This window comes from Lachnellula hyalina, assembly GCF_007821495.1.
Source record: "Lachnellula hyalina strain CBS 185.66 chromosome Unknown contig00007, whole genome shotgun sequence".
Taxonomy (NCBI): domain Eukaryota; kingdom Fungi; phylum Ascomycota; class Leotiomycetes; order Helotiales; family Lachnaceae; genus Lachnellula; species Lachnellula hyalina.
Window position 1 is genome coordinate 130,291 of NW_022157121.1, and position 18,796 is coordinate 149,086.

General features: G+C 49.0%; 6 protein-coding genes across 6 annotated transcripts; 4 read left to right on the forward strand and 2 right to left on the reverse strand.

Annotated features, from left to right (window-relative positions):
- Positions 1–8: 8 nt before the first annotated feature.
- LHYA1_G000464 (uncharacterized protein) lies at positions 9–298 on the forward strand (the record flags this gene model as incomplete). Its single annotated transcript, XM_031145456.1, has 2 exons — positions 9–125; positions 212–298. 2 exons carry the CDS (start codon positions 9–11, stop codon positions 296–298), a joined length of 204 nt encoding a protein of 67 aa, XP_031009172.1.
- Positions 299–510: 212 nt separating this feature from the next.
- On the forward strand, positions 511–2,219 carry fyu1 (putative UTP--glucose-1-phosphate uridylyltransferase; the record flags this gene model as incomplete). Its single annotated transcript, XM_031145457.1, has 3 exons — positions 511–750; positions 801–877; positions 929–2,219. The coding sequence occupies 3 exons, from the start codon at positions 511–513 to the stop codon at positions 2,217–2,219; spliced, it is 1,608 nt and encodes a 535-aa protein (XP_031009173.1).
- Positions 2,220–6,537: 4,318 nt separating this feature from the next.
- Positions 6,538–8,847, reverse strand: CID7 (Polyadenylate-binding protein-interacting protein; the record flags this gene model as incomplete). Its single annotated transcript, XM_031145458.1, has 3 exons — positions 6,538–7,096; positions 7,146–7,850; positions 7,907–8,847. The coding sequence occupies 3 exons, from the start codon at positions 8,845–8,847 to the stop codon at positions 6,538–6,540; spliced, it is 2,205 nt and encodes a 734-aa protein (XP_031009170.1).
- A 1,426-nt stretch (positions 8,848–10,273) lies between these two features.
- On the forward strand, positions 10,274–11,476 carry tvp38 (Golgi apparatus membrane protein; the record flags this gene model as incomplete). The annotated part of the gene is made up of 1 exon (XM_031145459.1): positions 10,274–11,476. One exon carries the CDS (start codon positions 10,274–10,276, stop codon positions 11,474–11,476), a length of 1,203 nt encoding a protein of 400 aa, XP_031009171.1.
- A 319-nt stretch (positions 11,477–11,795) lies between these two features.
- Positions 11,796–13,526, reverse strand: LHYA1_G000468 (uncharacterized protein; the record flags this gene model as incomplete). The annotated part of the gene is made up of 2 exons (XM_031145460.1): positions 11,796–13,208; positions 13,395–13,526. The coding sequence occupies 2 exons, from the start codon at positions 13,524–13,526 to the stop codon at positions 11,796–11,798; spliced, it is 1,545 nt and encodes a 514-aa protein (XP_031009174.1).
- Positions 13,527–14,632: 1,106 nt separating this feature from the next.
- LHYA1_G000469 (uncharacterized protein) lies at positions 14,633–18,681 on the forward strand (the record flags this gene model as incomplete). Its single annotated transcript, XM_031145461.1, has 2 exons — positions 14,633–14,826; positions 14,883–18,681. The coding sequence occupies 2 exons, from the start codon at positions 14,633–14,635 to the stop codon at positions 18,679–18,681; spliced, it is 3,993 nt and encodes a 1,330-aa protein (XP_031009175.1).
- Between the last annotated feature and the right edge of the window lie 115 nt (positions 18,682–18,796).

Below are 18,796 nucleotides of genomic sequence, written 5' to 3' on the forward strand. Positions count from 1 at the left end.
CACACACAATGGCATCCGCATTGAAGAGCGCGTTGCCCGCACATTTGAAGCCTTCGAGCCTAGGGGCTCCTGATGCGAACGCCGAGTTCGCCAGAAAGCATCATGGAAAGACACAATCGCACATGGTGAGTGAATCTCTTTCTTCCTTTTTCTCTTTCCTTTTAGGTTCTGCAACATCAACGTGAGAGCGGTATCAAACGACCTTGTCTAGGGCACGTTTGGCATGTCCAACAGCTCTATCATATTGGCATTCGGGCGGCCAGTAGTGACCCGTAATTCCTCGCATCTCGTGGAATGAAGGAGGAAGGAAGGACCCCCGGCGTGCATCACGTCATGGGAGCAGTTGGTCTCTGCGTCTATCTGCCTGGCATCTTGTTGCATTGGGAAAGACCAGGAAAGGACCCTCTACACCTCGAAAGCAAAGCTCTACCCCGATACTTAGGATTTACATCTGCTATTCCTTCCGAACCCCCCATCACTCGGCACCCTGCCCTTTGCCCATCTCGCACCATGGATGCTTTCAACCTTTCTGCCAGCAGTTCTGCGCAGTCTGCTACACCTCCCAATCACGCTGAACGTGATACGCCTACGCCGCTTCCAATTTCCAAGCATCCAACGATACAAGAAATCGCAAAGCTGATAGATAATGACCAGGCCTTCGAGAATACCTCTACATCTGTAGCTGCGAGCCAAATGCGAAATGCCCTCAACAACCTCGCCGACACGGTTGAAGATCCCACCGAGAAGAAGGTACGTTCCCCTCAAAAAGTGGTTCCCGAGCTCTAGCTAATATTTTGAAGCTCTTCGAGACGGAAATGGACAACTTTTTTGCGCTTTTCCGCAGATACCTGAACGACAAAGCGAAGGGAAACCAACTGTAGGCTTGCAAGCATCAACATTCCGATACGAAAGGCTAATCATTAAGTAGTGACTGGGATCGTATTGCACCACCAGCAACGAACCAAGTGGTTGATTACAACGAGCTGGCCAACTCCGAGTCTGTTTCTTTCCTGAACAAACTCGCTGTTCTCAAGCTCAACGGTGGTCTCGGTACCTCCATGGGATGCGTTGGACCCAAGTCTGTCATCGAAGTTCGTGATGGCATGTCTTTCCTCGACCTTTCCGTCCGACAGATCGAATACCTCAACCGAACTTATGATGTCAACGTTCCCTTCGTTCTCATGAACTCTTTCAACACAGACGATGATACCCAGAACATCATCAAGAAATACGAGGGCCACAACATTGATATTATGACCTTCAACCAATCCCGATACCCTAGAATTTTGAAAGACTCTCTGCTCCCAGCGCCAAAGACATTCAACTCTCCAATCTCTGACTGGTACCCTCCTGGACATGGAGATGTCTTTGAGTCCCTCTATAATTCGGGCATTCTCGAAAAGCTCATTGACCGAGGTGTTGAGATTCTCTTCCTTTCCAACGTGGACAACTTGGGCGCGGTTGTCGATCTCCGTATTCTCCAGCATATGGTCGAGACTAAGGCGGAATATATTATGGAATTGACCGACAAGACCAAGGCCGATGTCAAGGGTGGAACCATCATTGACTACGAAGGATCTGTCCGTCTTCTCGAAATCGCTCAAGTGCCAAAAGAGCACACCAACGAATTCAAGTCCATCAAGAAGTTCAAGTACTTCAACACCAACAACATTTGGTTGAACCTGAAGGCTGTCAAGCGTATCGTTGAGAACAATGAGCTCGAGATGGAGATTATTCCTAACAACAAGACTATCCCAGCTGACAAGAAGGGCGAGTCAGATGTCTCTATTGTCCAACTTGAGACCGCCGTCGGAGCTGCTATACGTCATTTCCACAATGCTCATGGTGTCAATGTTCCCAGAAGACGTTTCTTGCCAGTCAAGACTTGCTCTGACCTGATGCTTGTCAAGTCGGATCTGTACTCGCTGAAGCACGGTCAATTACAAATTGACCCCAACCGTTTCGGCCCAGCTCCTCTCATCAAGCTTGGCAATGACTTCAAGAAGGTCTCGGACTTCCAAAAGCGTATTGGTAGTATTCCCAAGATCATCGAGCTTGACCACTTGACCATCACTGGTGCAGTCAATCTGGGCCGAGGAGTCACTCTCAAAGGTACGGTTATCATTGTAGCAACAGAAGGCAGCACGATTGACGTCCCTCCCGGATCGATTCTGGAGAATGTCGTGGTTCAAGGTTCCTTGAGACTGTTGGAGCATTAGATGATTGATACTTTGTAATCGATAGAGTGATGGATGAGTTTGCTATTTTAGCATGCATGTGACCCGGCTGGGTTATGATTCAGTTTTCGATGGTTAAATATCTTATGAGCATGAAGCTCGTATACTACTCGATTTTTAATGACCCGTTGCACTCAATAGAATTACGAAAATTTACAGTCAACTTTGCATTATATACGTGACTGAAGGACAAATCCCCCCACTTACTCCATTGAGGAAAATCCCGCTTCCGGCTTCATGCCCTGAATCGCTCTCTGCAGGAGCTTCGAATAGAAACAACAAGTATTCGATAGCAGGAGTAACCATCCTACAAACCACTTGATCAAAGCTCTATCTTAAAACATTATTACATGACTAGGTACTGTCACAAATCTCAAGCCAAATTCTTGCCTAGCCTAGATGCCTTCTTTTGTCTTACTCGAATATCAATCGGAAGAACACGGCACTATTGCTATCTTATCGCCGGCGGGAGCTTACCTTACTCCGTAAAACACCAACATCATGAACCTTGTTCCATGCCATACCATGCTTTACTTGAGCATCACCGTCACCGTCTAAACTTTTGATCACTGCTTCTGTTTTGATCTATATTACCTTGCCCAGATCTTTCTTGCCTAAGAATCCGAAGACGAAGGTGGTGGACTAGATCTGTAAGGAAAGAGTAGGTACCCCACGCAGCGGCGGGTACAGGCTACAGCGTACGGAAAGCGAGTAGGGCAACACAGAAGTGAGGGGTGAGTGACCTATGGCATGTATGTGCAGTCTATCTACGTTAAATGGCTATAAGAGATCTGTATGCTGATCTGTTTATTTTGTTTTGCAGTGCGGTGCAAACAATCGGAGACCTGACTCGAGCCTCGACCTGTGAGAAAACGAATCGAGCAGACCGGGAAAGTTGGATTAAAATTATCTGTATACTTCGGACATATAAAGAGAGATCAATATTGGACGAAGAAGGTGCCAGGAACAGGCAAGGAGAGTGCTTTTGTTGTGGTCAAGTGGAGGCAAGGGTCGAATCGAGACGACGACGAACAACCACATCCTCAAGGTTCAGTGAACAGGACTGTGGTGCTGATACGGAACTGGATATTGATTTTATCTGCGAGAGCGAATCGACAATTATAGCGAGAAGGATAGTGGTTATTAAAGACAAGGGTTGACTCTGAGAGGACTCTGCGTGGCTCTTCAAAAGCTACAGACCTCAACCACCGATTTCCATCAACCAGCATCCAGGATAATTTTTCGATACTCTACTACTTGCTAGTAATCCATACACCATAATCTTTACTATCTAAATCGAAATGGATAACCGACCCGGGTCAGATAAATATTCCGTGGCCATTCAGCATCGTCCAAATAGAGAGGAGCGGCCTCTACCGCCATATCCTGGGTCAAGTTCTACTCAACATTCGGATCCCCAAGTAGATGCGAGAGATACTGTATTAAACGAGGGTTTCGTGACTGGGTCTCAGGGGGCTGTGAATGAATCTAGTCGAGAATATGAGCGATGGAGGGAATCAGGATCTCCATCAGGTCTAGAATCACGGAGTCGAGGCAATTCTGCTTCTCAGCGAACGGGTGAAAAGCGCTCTCAAGCAAACGAATCTGTGAACGAAATGAGAACGAATAGACCTTCCCGACTTGACGGACCTTCGAATCCTCGAAGAACTTCTTCAACATCAGTAACAAGTTCGGCACGTTCAGTAATGGCCCACCAGGGTCATGGGCCTCCTCCTGGAGTAGATGTATCGCTTGTTTCTCGCCCCCCAAGCCAAAATCAACATCGACGTGCGGCTGCTGAAGCATCGGAGGTCGTTACACCTAGGTGGCAGCCAGATGCTGAGGTTACGTTTTGTCCCATTTGTAGGACACAGTTCAGTATGCCCTCCTTTAAGAATGCTCCATGATTCACCTACTTATCATCAATCTAGGCTTTTTTGTCCGAAAACATCACTGCAGGTACGTATTCACACTGCATATGCTGGATTAGATGAATCTTCAACAGTTCATGAGTCCCAGACCACTTACTAACACCATCCTACAGGAAATGTGGAAGAGTGGTTTGTAACTCGTGTTCTCCACATCGCATCACCATCCCGTATCAATACATTGTCCAGGTACCAACCGAAGGTGCAGCCATGGGCTCATGTATTAGTGTTCCTCGACCATATGTAGATGCTGCCCGAGCTGGGAGTTCTTGGGAAGTTGCGACTCTGGGTGGAGGAGAACGAGTTAGACTATGCAATCCATGTGTTCCGGATCCCAACATCGCTCCTCCCCAACCGTCCTTCCACGAATCTGCACAACTCTATTCCTCGCCGAATCGGCAGGGTCGCTCTGCCAGTGCGGTATCCTCTTCTTATGTCCAGTCTCAGCGGCACTCAAATAACTTGGAAACATTCCACGAGGCTCTCCGAAATACCGCCCGAGTACCCCGAGAGCCTAGCATTCTTAGTTCTGCGAGTATACAATACGGTAGCTACAACGATCAGAATTACAGGCACAGGACTCTAGAGCCTTGGGATGCTAGATCTCGGAGCAGCACAGTACGTTCTCCTTCTATCCCACTTATTAGTCCGCAAACCTAAGCATTTCACCTACTAATTTCATAGCAGATCAGCGGCACCTCGCGTGACTCCGCCAACATGGTGAGCCCTGGTCAATTTCTCAAAGATCTTTGGCACGAGGTTTCCCCCCAAACCTCTGGACTAAAAATGGCAAGGACTAACGCATCTAATCAGGGGATTTTACCAAACCCACGACCACAACAGCAGCCTACCGGGAACCAGGCAGGTATGTTGCTACAATCCTCAGCACATGCAAACGCAGCCACACTGCCCCCACCGCCGCAAAGAGCCCCAGCACAGCAGCGAATCCCCGAAGCGGACTTATGTTGGATCTGCCACCGCCGACTGCCACTCAGCAGTCTCCCAAACGCCGAAGACCTACGGGCTGCCCACGTTAATCAGTGTATCATTAACGCATCGCTAGGAACCGCAGGCACAGCACCTCCCGCTCAAAACGCGCAGAATAGTCCAGGGTCAGCGGCGAATGCGAATGCAGCACCGTCCGCAAACACATATACCGCATATCGCGCGTCCGGCCTGTTTCAATACACGGCAACAGAGAAAGACTGCGTGGACGAGGCAGAGTGCACCATCTGCTTTGACAATTACGAGGTTGGCCAGGATATGGCGAGGTTGGAGTGCTTTTGTAGGTTCCATTTGACATGCATCAAAAGGTGGTGGATTACGAAAAATGGACAGTGCCCATTGCATCCAAATTAGTGGTCGGGATCGATAGTGTAGCACGGATGGGGTCGCATCATTCATGGGATATTTCATTTGGAAGGGCTTTGGAAGTATGCTTGCTGCATTGATTCATCATTCATTGTTTGGAGTTGGGATTTCCATTACGGACAGGAGTTCGTTACTACATAGATACCACTCGTTGATTACTGGGCCCGGCTAGGAATAGAACAGACTACCACTTGATTGATTCGCTCTGGCTGGTCGATTGGCCTTTTTGCAATAGAGTTGGTAAGTTAGTCAATATCTTATAAATTCTTAGTCTGAGAAATCCGTCTACCTCATCTTGTCTATTCGCTTCTTAGTCCTATCTACACCAACTAATAAGTTATGGCGGGCCTCTTGAAACATTCCCCTTGAGATACTGTGATACAAAATATCGTGGATTCCGTATTTGTTATTGAGTAGACCGTGAGTGAATGTGTAATTTATATGCAATATTAAAATTGACATATCTATTTGATCAACCCATCTACAGATACAGATACATACAAACATATCATCCCCCTCCCCTCCTCTACCAACATCCACCATCCCTCTACCCAGATCCAGATCCTCCATTCTCATCCAAATAATGCCCAAGCCTAGGCAGATTTACCGTTCTAACACGTTTTGACAGAGAGCTTGGTTAAGGAGCGCCTAACCCGATCGGGGATATTGAATGCTCTTGTGTTGGTTACAGTACTATGATATTAGATAGATAGGTATCTTTGGGATGTGAGCGAAGATGAGAAGAATTTATTGAGTATGGATTGACTCGGTCGTGAGTTTAGAGTCATTCGAGATAAGATAAATGATGAGGATGGGCTATATATATGTCTTGAAGAATGATAAAGGGGAACTGAAGTGTACTAATGATTATAGTTACTGTCGTGATCGATCGATTGACTGATCGATGATAATAGAATAAGAAGCACAGGTAAACAGGACAGGGTCACGGTTGATATGTTTTACGAGTTTATTTATTCTTTCTTCCTAAAGTAAAGTGCATGTCACCGACTAACGCTAGGGCCCTTCGGTGCATCTCTGACCAGCAACTTTATTTTACCACTGCCCACTTCGTGACCTTGATTAAGGATATCGACCTCCTCCTTTGCCTCTGGCTCGATAGAGACACCCTGTCTTGCAAGAGTCTTGTCCCACGATCTGGCATCAATGCCCAAGATACCACCCACATTATTCCTGTCTCCAGGAACAGAAAACTCACGGTAAGCATAGCGCCACTCGTTGAGGAAGTTGCGGATTGCTTTGCCGACTTTATCCTTGCCGTTTTTGCTGTGGTGGCCTGTGCCCGTGATGGCATAGACCGGTCTCATCTCTTTCTGGGATTCGAGGAGCACTCGTTCTAAGTATTCGACAGCTTCTTCTGGATGTAGACCATGAAGATCGACGTAAAGCTCGGCGCTTGAAGAGCCGTGCTTATTTCGCTCTTCGTAGAGCTCACGGGCGGCTTCTCTGTGAGCTTTTCGCATGAGATCGTTTTCGCTTTGACCCCTGAGGCTGAGAGCCTTAGCAGCACGAGCATCATTACGATTCCAAGCCTGGGCAGCACTATTTTGTGTTAGTGATGAATTGTTAAACGAAACAAAGGGGAAATTACCTTTGTAAGAATTTATTCCTCAAGCCACCATGCTTGATAGCATCTTGTCTGGCTTTAAGGTATGATTTATTGGCTCTTTCGCCAGTTTCCAACCAAGGAACATGTTGCGGACTTGGAATGGCCTGAGCTGCAACACTGTTCTCTCCATTTCGAATGCTTGTGGAGCTACCGTTCCTGCCTATCTTCCCGCCCTGTCTCATAAGACCAGGCCCAGGAGATGGAGACATTTTGACAACCTCGGCGAGAGAGCTGGGATGAATATTTTCTTTATGACCGTGGCCATGGCCGCCTCTCTTTCCATGGTGCTTTTTGCCACCTTTTGCAGCAACGGCGCTAAGCGATGGGAAGGCTTCTGTGTCATCAAGAGAAGGAGCCGCTGGCTCTCGTGCTCGACTACTAGGCCGTGATCGTTGACTGGATCCATCACTTGCATATCCTTGCATTGCTTTGAAGCCAGGAGGAGGTGTGAAACTTCCTCCCTGATAATTACTGAAAGCGTTTGTGGAATTGAACGAGTTTGACAACTCCTGCATACCTTGCAATGAAGGGAATGCATTGTAGTCTGTAAATTGGAAGCCTGGTGCGGCGGTAGTTTGAAGTGGAGGTGTACTGCTCTCCTCAAGAGCAAGTCGGTTCATAAAGTGTGATGGATCATGTGAAAATATGCAAGTATCACCTGCAAGGCAGTTCCCCATGACCCAATATCTAGATTAATAAGCATGTGGTGCAGACAAGTCAAGTTTGAGAAAGAAATCACTTACTTGCATATATGGTTACTGAGATCATGGCTAAATCTGCAATCTGCCCTCAAACACTGTCCAGTGGACAACCAGAACCGACAGACGACACCGCTTCGCAACTGTCCAGCTGGCGTGATTGGACGCGGTATTTCCGTAGCCATTGATTTTCCGATGAGAATAGCATTCTTTGCATCAGATGACGGGACAGGGATAGTGGTGCCTTCCGTGAGTTGGCCTTCCATGAATGCATTGATAGTAGCACTCAAATCGTAACCATGGATAGCAAGAGCAGCCTCGATCTCGTCATCTGATTTTGCGGGACCAAGTATTGAGCGCAGCATATCATATGGGCTCATATCCGATTGTTGCGGCTGCATGAACTCGGCAGCAGTTGCATTCAGACCACTTTGACCAGATGATGAAGGGGTAATGCTCACGCCATCATCATTCACCAGCCAGTCGACATTGTCGCTTCCATAATCTCCATATATATCTTGGGTAGGACCTGTATCGGTCGGAAATTCATATGCGTTCAGACTGGGGCTGTGAGGAATTGCAGGGCTGGAAAAAGCAAGCCTTGGAGAAGGGCGGGGAGACGTGAAGGGGGAAGCGGTTCCGGACTTGTTTCTATTGAAAGATGGTGGCACAAATCCAGGCGGAGCAAGGGGACTGACACCCAGACGAGGAGACGAGGATATCGGAGTGCTCCCGCGAGGGATCGGCCATGGGGCGGGAGAAGGGCGACGTAATACAGTATGCCGCAACGGCGGGGGGGACGAGGGATTCGTGGTCTGCTCCCTGTACCTCCAAAGCACACTCAGGACGGCATTCTCGAGCGGAGCTCCAACAAGGGTGGTTTCCTTCTTCAGCAACTCCTCCAGCCTGTCGGTCCTCTCTTCGTCGTCAAGGGCAGCATCCGTCAGGAGCGGGAGGCATATCTCGTACGTCGCGTCAGACAGCATTTTCGCAGATGTTGTAGGTATCGCAGAAGGTAATTAGATTCTGTGTAAAGTGTTCAAGGTTGGATTAAATGAAAAATCAACGAAAGATAGGTGGTATGGATGTCGAACTTTGTGGATAACCGGAGGGAAGGTGCGAGCTGAAATGCAATAAGCAAATGGCGCAAGATGGGAAACGGCGATGTACGACAACGGAAGGCACCAGGCTCTTACATCGTCGACTCGGAATGCGAAGTTATCATGGTCAGCGAGGGGAGTAGGAAAGGTTGAGGGGAAGTAGAGTATAAGAAAGTAAGGAGGGAGGGGACGAGGCGTGAGGTTCGGGTTCAAGTAGTGAGGCTAGGATCTGGCTGTCTAGGCTGGGACAGGGAAGGAAGGGCACCACCAAACTGAATGATCTGGGGAGAACACGCTAACAATTTAGGGATATATGATTGGCTCCGACTTATGACCTTCAAACATCCCTGGGTGCAGCTAAAAATAAGGAATACGAAGAAAGGAACTCTTTATACTACAAAGAAAAGTCCAAGGTACAAAGCTTAGCCTCTTCATAATTCCCTTCTACAAAAGCCTAGTCATCAATATACCGTAGGAAAGAGCCACCCATGCCATGTCAAGTCCCAGGATTCGTGAGCATGTAAGAAGTCTGTTGGAAAGCATTTTCACCCAAGGCTACATGAGCGTAACTAGGTAGGTCAATCCAGGAATTACTGGCTGGGGATTTTCTCTACCAAAAAGTATAATGTTAGCGCACTTGTCGTGCATTTACTCCTTTATCCTTACTACTAGAAAATTATATACCAATTTACAAAGGTGACTTTCTTGCTATGGCTTCCAAGTAAATCTCGCAAGTGAAAAGGGAATTTCTACAGCTTTTTTCTAATCCCTCGAATGTCCCCCTCTGGAAATACTGGTACATCAGGATTTACCATTATATGTAAACTCACATGACTTGTCCTGTATCGTCGGAACGCTCGAGTGAGCTGGAATGGGAAGGAGATCTTCCTACGTCCGTCACCATCATGGAGCTAGTAGAGCGTTGCAATACGAAGCTACCTACTTGTACCTGGGTAACCTTTAAGGCCTCGCTTTCATCAAAATACTCAGTATACCTTGGTATTCTCGTACTGTATAAGTGCATATTTAAGTGCGGCTCTTGCTTCGATCCTTCGTTGCAAACTAATACTGCCGCCTCACCCAGCTGCGTCTTGTCAGCACTTGGTTTCAGAAAAGTCTCCGTCACCCAAGCACGGCCAACATCAAACCGCTCCCAACGCCAGCTCGCATCAACAACCTCACTTCTCACTCCAAAGACTCGATGAATCAGCAGAGGTAGCTCGAGCTCTCAACCCCCTTTGGATATCCAACTCGCAGAACCTACAAACTATTCCCTCTGCATCCGGAGCTGAGCTAGCTAGCTATACACAAAATGCCAGCAGACTACAGCAGCACAGCAAAGGCTCTCGCCCTCCCCATCTCGCCCCTCCCCTCGCCCTCTCCAGAAACGACACGCCCCCCCTGGTCCCGCCGCATATCTTCCTCCACCCGGCGCGCAAACACCAACTCGCCCTACTCGCAGCGTTCGACGCCCCCAAGTTCCCTCAAAGACCAGATCCTCGCCTCCGCCTACAAAGTGCAGCGCCAACTCCTCAAGACCTTCCAGTCCCTCTCCATCCCCCAACGAATCGCCGCTATCATAGCCCTCCTCATATCCCTCGTGTTCGGGATATTGTTCTTGGTATACAGCGAGCGCATCTTCGGCTTCCTAGCCCCCGCAGCAAAGAAATGGCATTCCGTAACCGGCGGCTGGATAATCCTCTGGCTCATGACATTCAGCTGCGCCTTCCCGCCGTTGATCGGCTACAGCACCTCCGTCACAATCGCCGGCTTCGTGTACGGCTTCCCGAACGGCTGGTTCATTGTAGCCTCAGCCACCATTGTAGGTAGTCTCGCATCGTTCATGGCGAGTCGGACGGTGCTCAGCAGCTATGTGCATAGGCTTGTGGGACAGGATAAGCGGTTCGAGGCCCTAGCGTTGACGCTGAAACATGATGGCTTGAAGATTCTGTGCATGATACGCTTTTGTCCGCTGCCGTATAGTTTGAGTAATGCGGCCATGTCTACGTTCCCTACAGTGAACCCACTTAGTTTTGCGCTGGCGACGGCGATTTCGAGTCCGAAGTTACTGATTCACGTTTTTATCGGGTCGAGATTGGCGGTTATTGCAGAGAGTGAGGGGGGCAAGATGGATGCGGGGACGAAGGCCATCAACTACATTTCTATTATCGTTGGCGGTGTGCTTGGTGTTGCCGTTGGGTGGATTATTTATCAAAAGACGATTGCTAGGGCTAGGGAGCTCGAGATCGAGGAGTTGGAGGATGGACAAAGGGCAGGGGATGTGGTTGTGGGGAGGGAGTATAGTGATTCTGCCGAGGCGGGGGATGCTGATGCGGCCGCGTTGATGAATGATGATGATATCAGTCTGTGGGATAATGATGAGGGTGTGTTTGAAGATCAGGAGACGGGGGAGACGGGGTATAGGGATGAGCTTTCGGGGGGAGAAGGGGATGTATTTGCTTCTGGGGATGCCGATGAGGATCCGAAGACGAAAACAAGCAGGGGGAGAGATTAGGGAAGAGCATATGTACTATATATACGACTTTTAGAAACGGTCGGCTGATAAATGATTGCATTTGGGATATATATGGCTTGGTCTGGATGGGACGATGGCGTTTTGGTTAGAAACAATAAAGTTAAAGTTAAAGAGGCGCGAAATGAGGAGAACCTGTTCTGAAAGGTTGCAGAAACGTTTTGATTACAAAGACGGAATTGTCCATAGAATTTATTATGTATGTCCAAAGGACTGATGCATGCCGCTAAAGGTACAATGCCCTGAACGCCTGTAGAACCGTGCTCTAACGCCATGCTAATGTCATAAACAATCTCATCACTCATAATGCCCCCTTATTGTACTGCTGCATGAAAGCCATAGCCTGCTCCATGGGGTACCCGATAAATACTGGGCCCGTGAATATCATCTGGGCCGAATTACCGCCCACTGTTGGTATTTGAGGAGTTTGAATGAAAGTCGGCTGGGTCTGAATGACAGGAGGTTGTTCTGCTTCTTCGGCTTTCTGCCCATGATCCACCGGACATATACCGGCAGGTCGCTCTTGCTGTTGCACTCTCTTCGGGCCTGATGGTGCCTCTTGCCCATGACCAAAGGGACACTTGCCGGTAGGTCGCTCTTCTTGCTCGATCGCCTGAGGAGATTCTTGGATAAGAGGATCTTCCAGACTGCCCTGGCCATGGCCAAAGGGACACTTCCCAGCCGGCTTTGGTATGTGTTCTGCAGATACAGGTGCCGGGGGCGGAGAGACAGGTCGTTGTTTGGGAGGTTCATCAAATATCGGTACTCGTATACCCCAAGGTCGACTTGGAGACTCTCCAACTCGAACCTCCTTCAATGGCCGATCAAATCTGCTCTCTCTATCGTCCTCTTCTACATCCTCCTCTTCTCTATTCTCTATAAGGTCTTCTTCAATGCCTACACCATCTGCACTTACGGCTTTAGCCCAGTTCTCTACTCGTTCATTGGATGTGCGCTCAAGTTCCATGTCCTCGTCTTGTTCGTGTAGGTCTGAGGGTAACATAGGTTGATGCGTTTGACCGAGGCCTTGAATCATGCTGACAAGGTTGCCATACTTTGCATCAAGCTTCCTGATATCATTTTCGTTTCTTTGGTAACGCTTCACACATACTTCGTGACTTCGTGGGATCTCATGCTTGTGGGTCTCGAAGTAGCGTGCAACCTCTTCTGGTGAGTGCTGATCAAGATATCGAATTGGACACTTCGCCGCGGAGCCTGTAGCCGATGGAGGGGGTGATGACATTGTCTCTGCATACATTGCAGCACAGATTGGATCGGCGGACTGATGAGGTGTAGGATCTTTAGCATCAGACGGCGTCAATGGACGACCTGACACCATCGTGCTAGGAGGCTTGGTAGGACGAGCAAACGGACAAAGCAATGAACTCTTCTTCCCTGGGACGGTAAAATCTTGTTCTAGCACTGTCGAGAGAGATGTACGAGGCGCAGACAATCGCACATTACTACTTGCGCCGGATATACTTGTAGATCCGGTCGTGCCTCCGAACTCCGAGAGAAGCTGTGCCGCCTTCCTCCCGTCGCGTATAGCTACTGCAGTCTGCAGCTTGGATGCTCTTTGTCTCCGCTGTGGTAATGGAACGAAACCTGCCGGATCGGGAGTTGAGACTTGGAGATCCGGCGGGAGTTGTAGCTTTGCCAAAGTGCTTGAGATCTCCGGATCAGATGGGGCATACTTGTCGGCGAGTAATTGATACTATGAAGAGGCTGGTCAGTGAAAGATATTACTAAATCTGTACAGGAATGTATGATGCAAAAACTACGAATCAGGATACATGGTTGTTGTCGGTCGTCGCTGTTAGTGGCAGCTCCAGATCTAGAGCTAAGTTTCTCATCACATAGTAGAAGGTTGTTGGAAGGAAGAAAGAACTTTGGAACTGACCTGGCTGTGAGCATAATTCAATTTGTGCTCCAGGATAATTTTCCTGTCGCTGAGGAGTTGTACTTCATCTGCCAGGAGGTTAAAGTTTTCTACTAGAGTCTTGGCAAGTTCCTCGTAGTCACAAAGTGGCATGGTGAGCGGTAGCAGAGATGGAGCAGACAAGCCTGGGATGTCATGGATGAGGTGTCGATGATGAGTTTGCCGCAGAAATAAGAAATCACTCCATCTCGAGTAGCGCGTTGTTGCTTACAAATCGATACTAGATGAGATACACGTGATATTGTATACCTCCTGTATTAGTCACATATAGGATAAGTAGGTATGTTTCGTTGAACCTTTGAGATTATAGTTTTTACTTGACAATTTGTTCCTCTTATCCGGATATTTAAGTAAAGTGAAAATGATTATATACTTTTTACTATACTGTACACGTGATTAGGTTGAAACTCTAAGAAACCAGGGCCAGGTCCATGCTTTGCGCCTATCTGCGTGCAGCACAGCTATCGGTCTACTGTAGCATGCCCTCACCACTCACATTTATATTCATTATTGAGGCTTAGAATTATTGATATACTGCGATGCAACAGTAAGATCAAGTGTCTTCGTATTGTACCTAGTGCACATCCGAATGATTATTGCAGCCTCGCCCAGGTACATGCAAACTTAGGTGTACAGTAGGTAGGTCTTTTAAGCATTACTGCATTGCTGCATCACCGAATCTGGATCGCACCCGAGGCACCCTAGGTACCCTACTACCCTTCCCTTCTATCCCACCAACAGCTGCCTCTTTAGACGCTGACTCCCGGCCCTAGGCACTGATCGACACCCATAAATAAACTTATACTTGTAGATCCATCTGGGAATCATACTGAACGACTCCGTAGGAACCGTTTATACGATTTGGCCTCGGTCCTTTTTCTTACTTTCAGTTTCTCTCTTTCGTTGTTCTCTCTTTAATCATCTCTCACCACATACATTACTGCAAATAATTGCACGAAAGCTGAAACATCACCGCAAAAAACCTCGGTGCAAACCCCCTGTTCACTAAACGTTACTGCGACGCGCGCACCGCAAATACGAGTAATAGAGGGGAACCAGCTTGTGTATCCAACAATTCTACTGTATCATTTAACCCGTGTTACCCCAATTCCAACAACACGTATAATTCTTTTCTTCTAATTCAATGATTCTCCTACTTCAAACCATACAATCCGACTATTCCACACATCACCATCACCATGGATCTAAAGGCGGGCCCGACGCACGCACCACGACTTTATTTCGACCCAGATACGGGAAGCTGGAGGAGATTCCAAAAGACAACCTCCAGAACCATCATCATGCCTCCAGATGGAGAGAAGAAGTCTGTGGGGGGCTTCAAACCGAAGGCAAACCCCGCAATTGAGAGGCTTCCTGATGAAATCATTGAACAGTGAGTTGCATATCGCGAGGCTATCCGATTCTCCAGCTGACACTTACATTCTCCAGAATCTTGCAGCTCACCAACCCGAACGGATTCGCATCGCTGATTGTATTAAATCGAAAATGGCGCGTGGTATCACAGCAGGCACATCTGTACACACACCACCTAGCTCGATGCCCCTCCTACTCTGCAATACACCATGCATTCATGGTCCCAGCGGACGAAGATAGCCTACCACGACTTCGCAGACTCTTCGCGCAGGAGATTAAACGAAACCTATTTGAAGCATACCTACGGCCACAAGAGACAGTCATCAGTCTGGTGTCAACCTCTATAAGTTCTTCCTCCGCGCCCGGTGGTGAAGCTTTTCATTTCAGTCTGTCTCCAGGAGGACATTACGTATTGGCATATAGCTCTTCACGAATCCATATATTAGATGTGACAGGGCCAGAGGTTACGATTAAACGCGAGCTGAAGATCTTGCGGAGACCAGCTTCAACGACTATCACAGACGATGGCTCGTTGTTGGCCGTTCTATCAACAGACCTTCAAATTGATCTATACGACCTGACAGGCGAGCACCCCAAGCATACCTGTGCTATTGCTTTGGACCATACCCCCCGAACCATCGCCTTGTCACCTACAGGGGCAGTATTGGCTGCCGCGTATGATTCGGGAGTCGAAGTCTCATCACTCGAGCCAGAGAGAACAAGTACGGAACGGAGAGCGGTGAAATGCTATGGCGTAGACTCCTTGGCTTTTTCGAAGGATGGAACACAACTTCTTGGAAGTACTATGCAGTCACGAAATCCCAGCACAGTTGTTCTCACAGCACCTTATTACAATCCCGGTGCGAGTTTACCAGAGGAGAGCGTTAGTGCTCTATGGACGACATCTATACTTTTCCCTAATGGAAGTCGAGATTGTTCGCATGCGGTACTGCTTCCCAGCGCCACAGATTACGAGGCAAGCTGGACGTTCACATATGACCGAGTGTTTGAGACGTTCCGAGCTGTCCGGATCGACGATCTTCGCAATGGAACGACGTACTTTACTGGCCCAACAGCTGAGTCTGGTTCGATCCTAAAGCTACTTCCCAGCACTCTACCAGCCGCTAGTAAATTAGGAGATCTAGTCGCTGCAGGATTCCAGGGATCCATTTGGCTATATGGAGTCCCTGAAGATCTAGAGGCATTACCGAACCCTAGCAATGCAGCAAATAGCAATTCAGATAGTGAAGCTAGCACACCTTTGAGTCAGGCAGGACGCCGCAACAGTGCTCCGTCACTGCGTTCTGGCAACAGACTACGTGAGAGCATTGGTAGGACTCCGCAGTGGCAGCTTTTGTGCGATCGTGCTCGGAACACATTCGTGGAAGGTCGGAATATTGGAAGTCTCGATCGTGTCAGCGCGATGGCTTGGGTCAACGATATGCAAACGTCATTTCATGGCGAAAGACTGGTGGCTGTGGCACCGGGCATTGTAAACACATCCCCTATAAGCGAAGACGATGGAATGAGCCCTATCGATGGAGGCCGCATTTCAATACTCGATTTTGACTATGCAGCGACAGATGGAAAGAAAAGAATAATCACCATTGAAGTGGGAAACAACGAACCTGAGATTTTGGAAGAGGAACATAGGGACTTGGACACCGAGGTTGCTATTGTAAGGAGAAGGACTGTTGCACGGCGCAGAGGGAATCGTGTCTCCCGTGCAGTAACGTCAGCTACCCAAGATCTGCACCCTGAGCCACCTCCAGTGCCGAGGGTCGATCATGATCTGGGAGATCCATATGCGGCTCCAAGTAACTTAGCCCAAAGAAGGGCAAGCCAGCACACCGTTATAGCTGAGCACTCCGAGACTTCATCTGTTTATGAGGACCTAGAGGCATTTGACGCCCCGTACTCTCACACCAGTCCTCGATCTGGCACGACTCTTCGACGCGCTGCAACTGCTGCTGCAGTGAACCGGCGACTACACCCGCGTTCCGTTGCGCAGGAACATATCGAATATCGTCGAGCAGATGGACGCGAAGAACATCCCCATGAAAGTGACGCAGACAATTGGGTCCCACCTCCTCCACCTTACACAAAAGATCCAGTACCACCGCTGCCTGAGCATATCCAGAGATCGATTTTAGCAGAGGCTGCTGCCGCCTCCAACCTTCAGCGTGCACAAACTCACCGCCCTTCAAGTTTCGCAAGTTTCGACTTCCCCAGTCCAAACTCTGGTGGCTTATCTCGATCCCGTACAATTGCTTCCACTAGTTCTCGTGGATCGAGGAGAGAAACCTATTCATTTCATAGGAGTATGAGTGATACGACTACACAGACGATGGACCGACTATCGTTGGAGGAAGAGCGTCCGCGGCCAGTAACGATGGCTCCTGACGATTTTGATGATCTTTACGATGTATCTCCACCTGGAACTCCTCCACCTGCTCTTCGAAGGGAACCAGAAAGTCGAATGAATACAGACAATCGAAGAGAACCAGAGAATACGGAACTAAGCACTAGCGAACGGGCTGCTAGAGACCGAGTCAATTGGGAGCGAATAAACTGGGAGCAGGCGAACAGGGAACAGGCGAATAGAGAACAGGCGAATAGGGATCTGACCAATAGGCAGCAGGCCAATTATGAGCGCGCAGAAAGAGAGCGAGGTCAAATAGAGAGGATACCAGAAACCAGAGCAGAAGTCACCACAGCGCCAGTTAACCAGATTACGAGGCGACCTGTTGGGGCTCCCACAAACGACACTGTTTCTTCCCCTATTCCTTCTCCCTCGCCAGAAATGATAGCTACTCTGCAACAGCCTGTCTCTCCTGCTCCCCTTGGTACACAGCCGACCGACGTTATCTTGGACCGTCGTTTGCGAGATTGGGAAGATGCGTCAGGAGCAGGAACCGAACAAAGTTCTGATATCACTTTGCCATTAAGGCCAAATCGAGAATCGGTTCGCAAAGAAGTACCTACTAGGTCAACTCAAGAGCACCACTTAACTAAGCTACCTCCTCAAGCTCCAGTAGCGCAGAACCGACGGCAGTTCATCGAATCACAACCATCTGCTCCCGTACGGTATTCTCATGTTCCGCAAGCAAGCCCAGAGTCGGAGCCGGAGCCTTTGCTACAAAGACGAGCGGAAACCCTTCCCGCCAATGGTAGCCTGCAAGGAATGTCCGAGGAGCCTCTTCCCATCTGGAAACGAAGTGACACCGCCCCCGTGAACACCACCCGCTCAGTCAGCGGTCCCGCATCCTCAGGCCCCGGATTCTCCTCTCCAAGCCCTGAACAACTGGCCCGCCTAAACAACCGCACTGGCCGACCCCTCAGCATAATCGACCCCTCGCGCCCTCCGCGCCGCCTTTCGGGAAGTTCCATGGGCCCCCAAGGGCCCGCAGGACGTAGCACCGACCGCCAAACCTGGGGCACCAACCAAAGCCCCTCGCAACACGAACAGGCCCACTCTTACATGGCCCCTCGTGTAGCAGTTGGTTCCCGTCCCTTCACATCCCCACCTGACCATCGCAGCAGTTTCGGGTCCCGCCAGGCCAGTTTCTCGCCCCTAAGACCAGCACCCCCTATGCCAAGACTGGAGACGATACACAGCGCGAGGGAGCAACACGAGCCTTCTGCATACTACACACAGAAATCAACAATTAGCAGACAGCTAAGTAGAGCGGAGCGCAGTGCGGCGAAGAATATCAAAGATGCGAAGAAGAGGGGGTGGAGGCAGAGTATGCGCGAGAAGAAGACGTTGAAGAAGGATAGGGATGGGGCTAGTAGTGCGGGGTGGACGGATGTTAGTGAGGGGGCTGGAGTCAGGAGGAATGGGAAAAGGGAGGGGAAGTGTGTTGTTATGTGATATGTGAACGTTTTAGAGATACCCCTGTATGTTTTCGATTATGGTTGAATTGGAATTGGAATTTTGGATCGGGGTGGGAAAATGGGAATGGGGATATGTATATGATATACGAGGA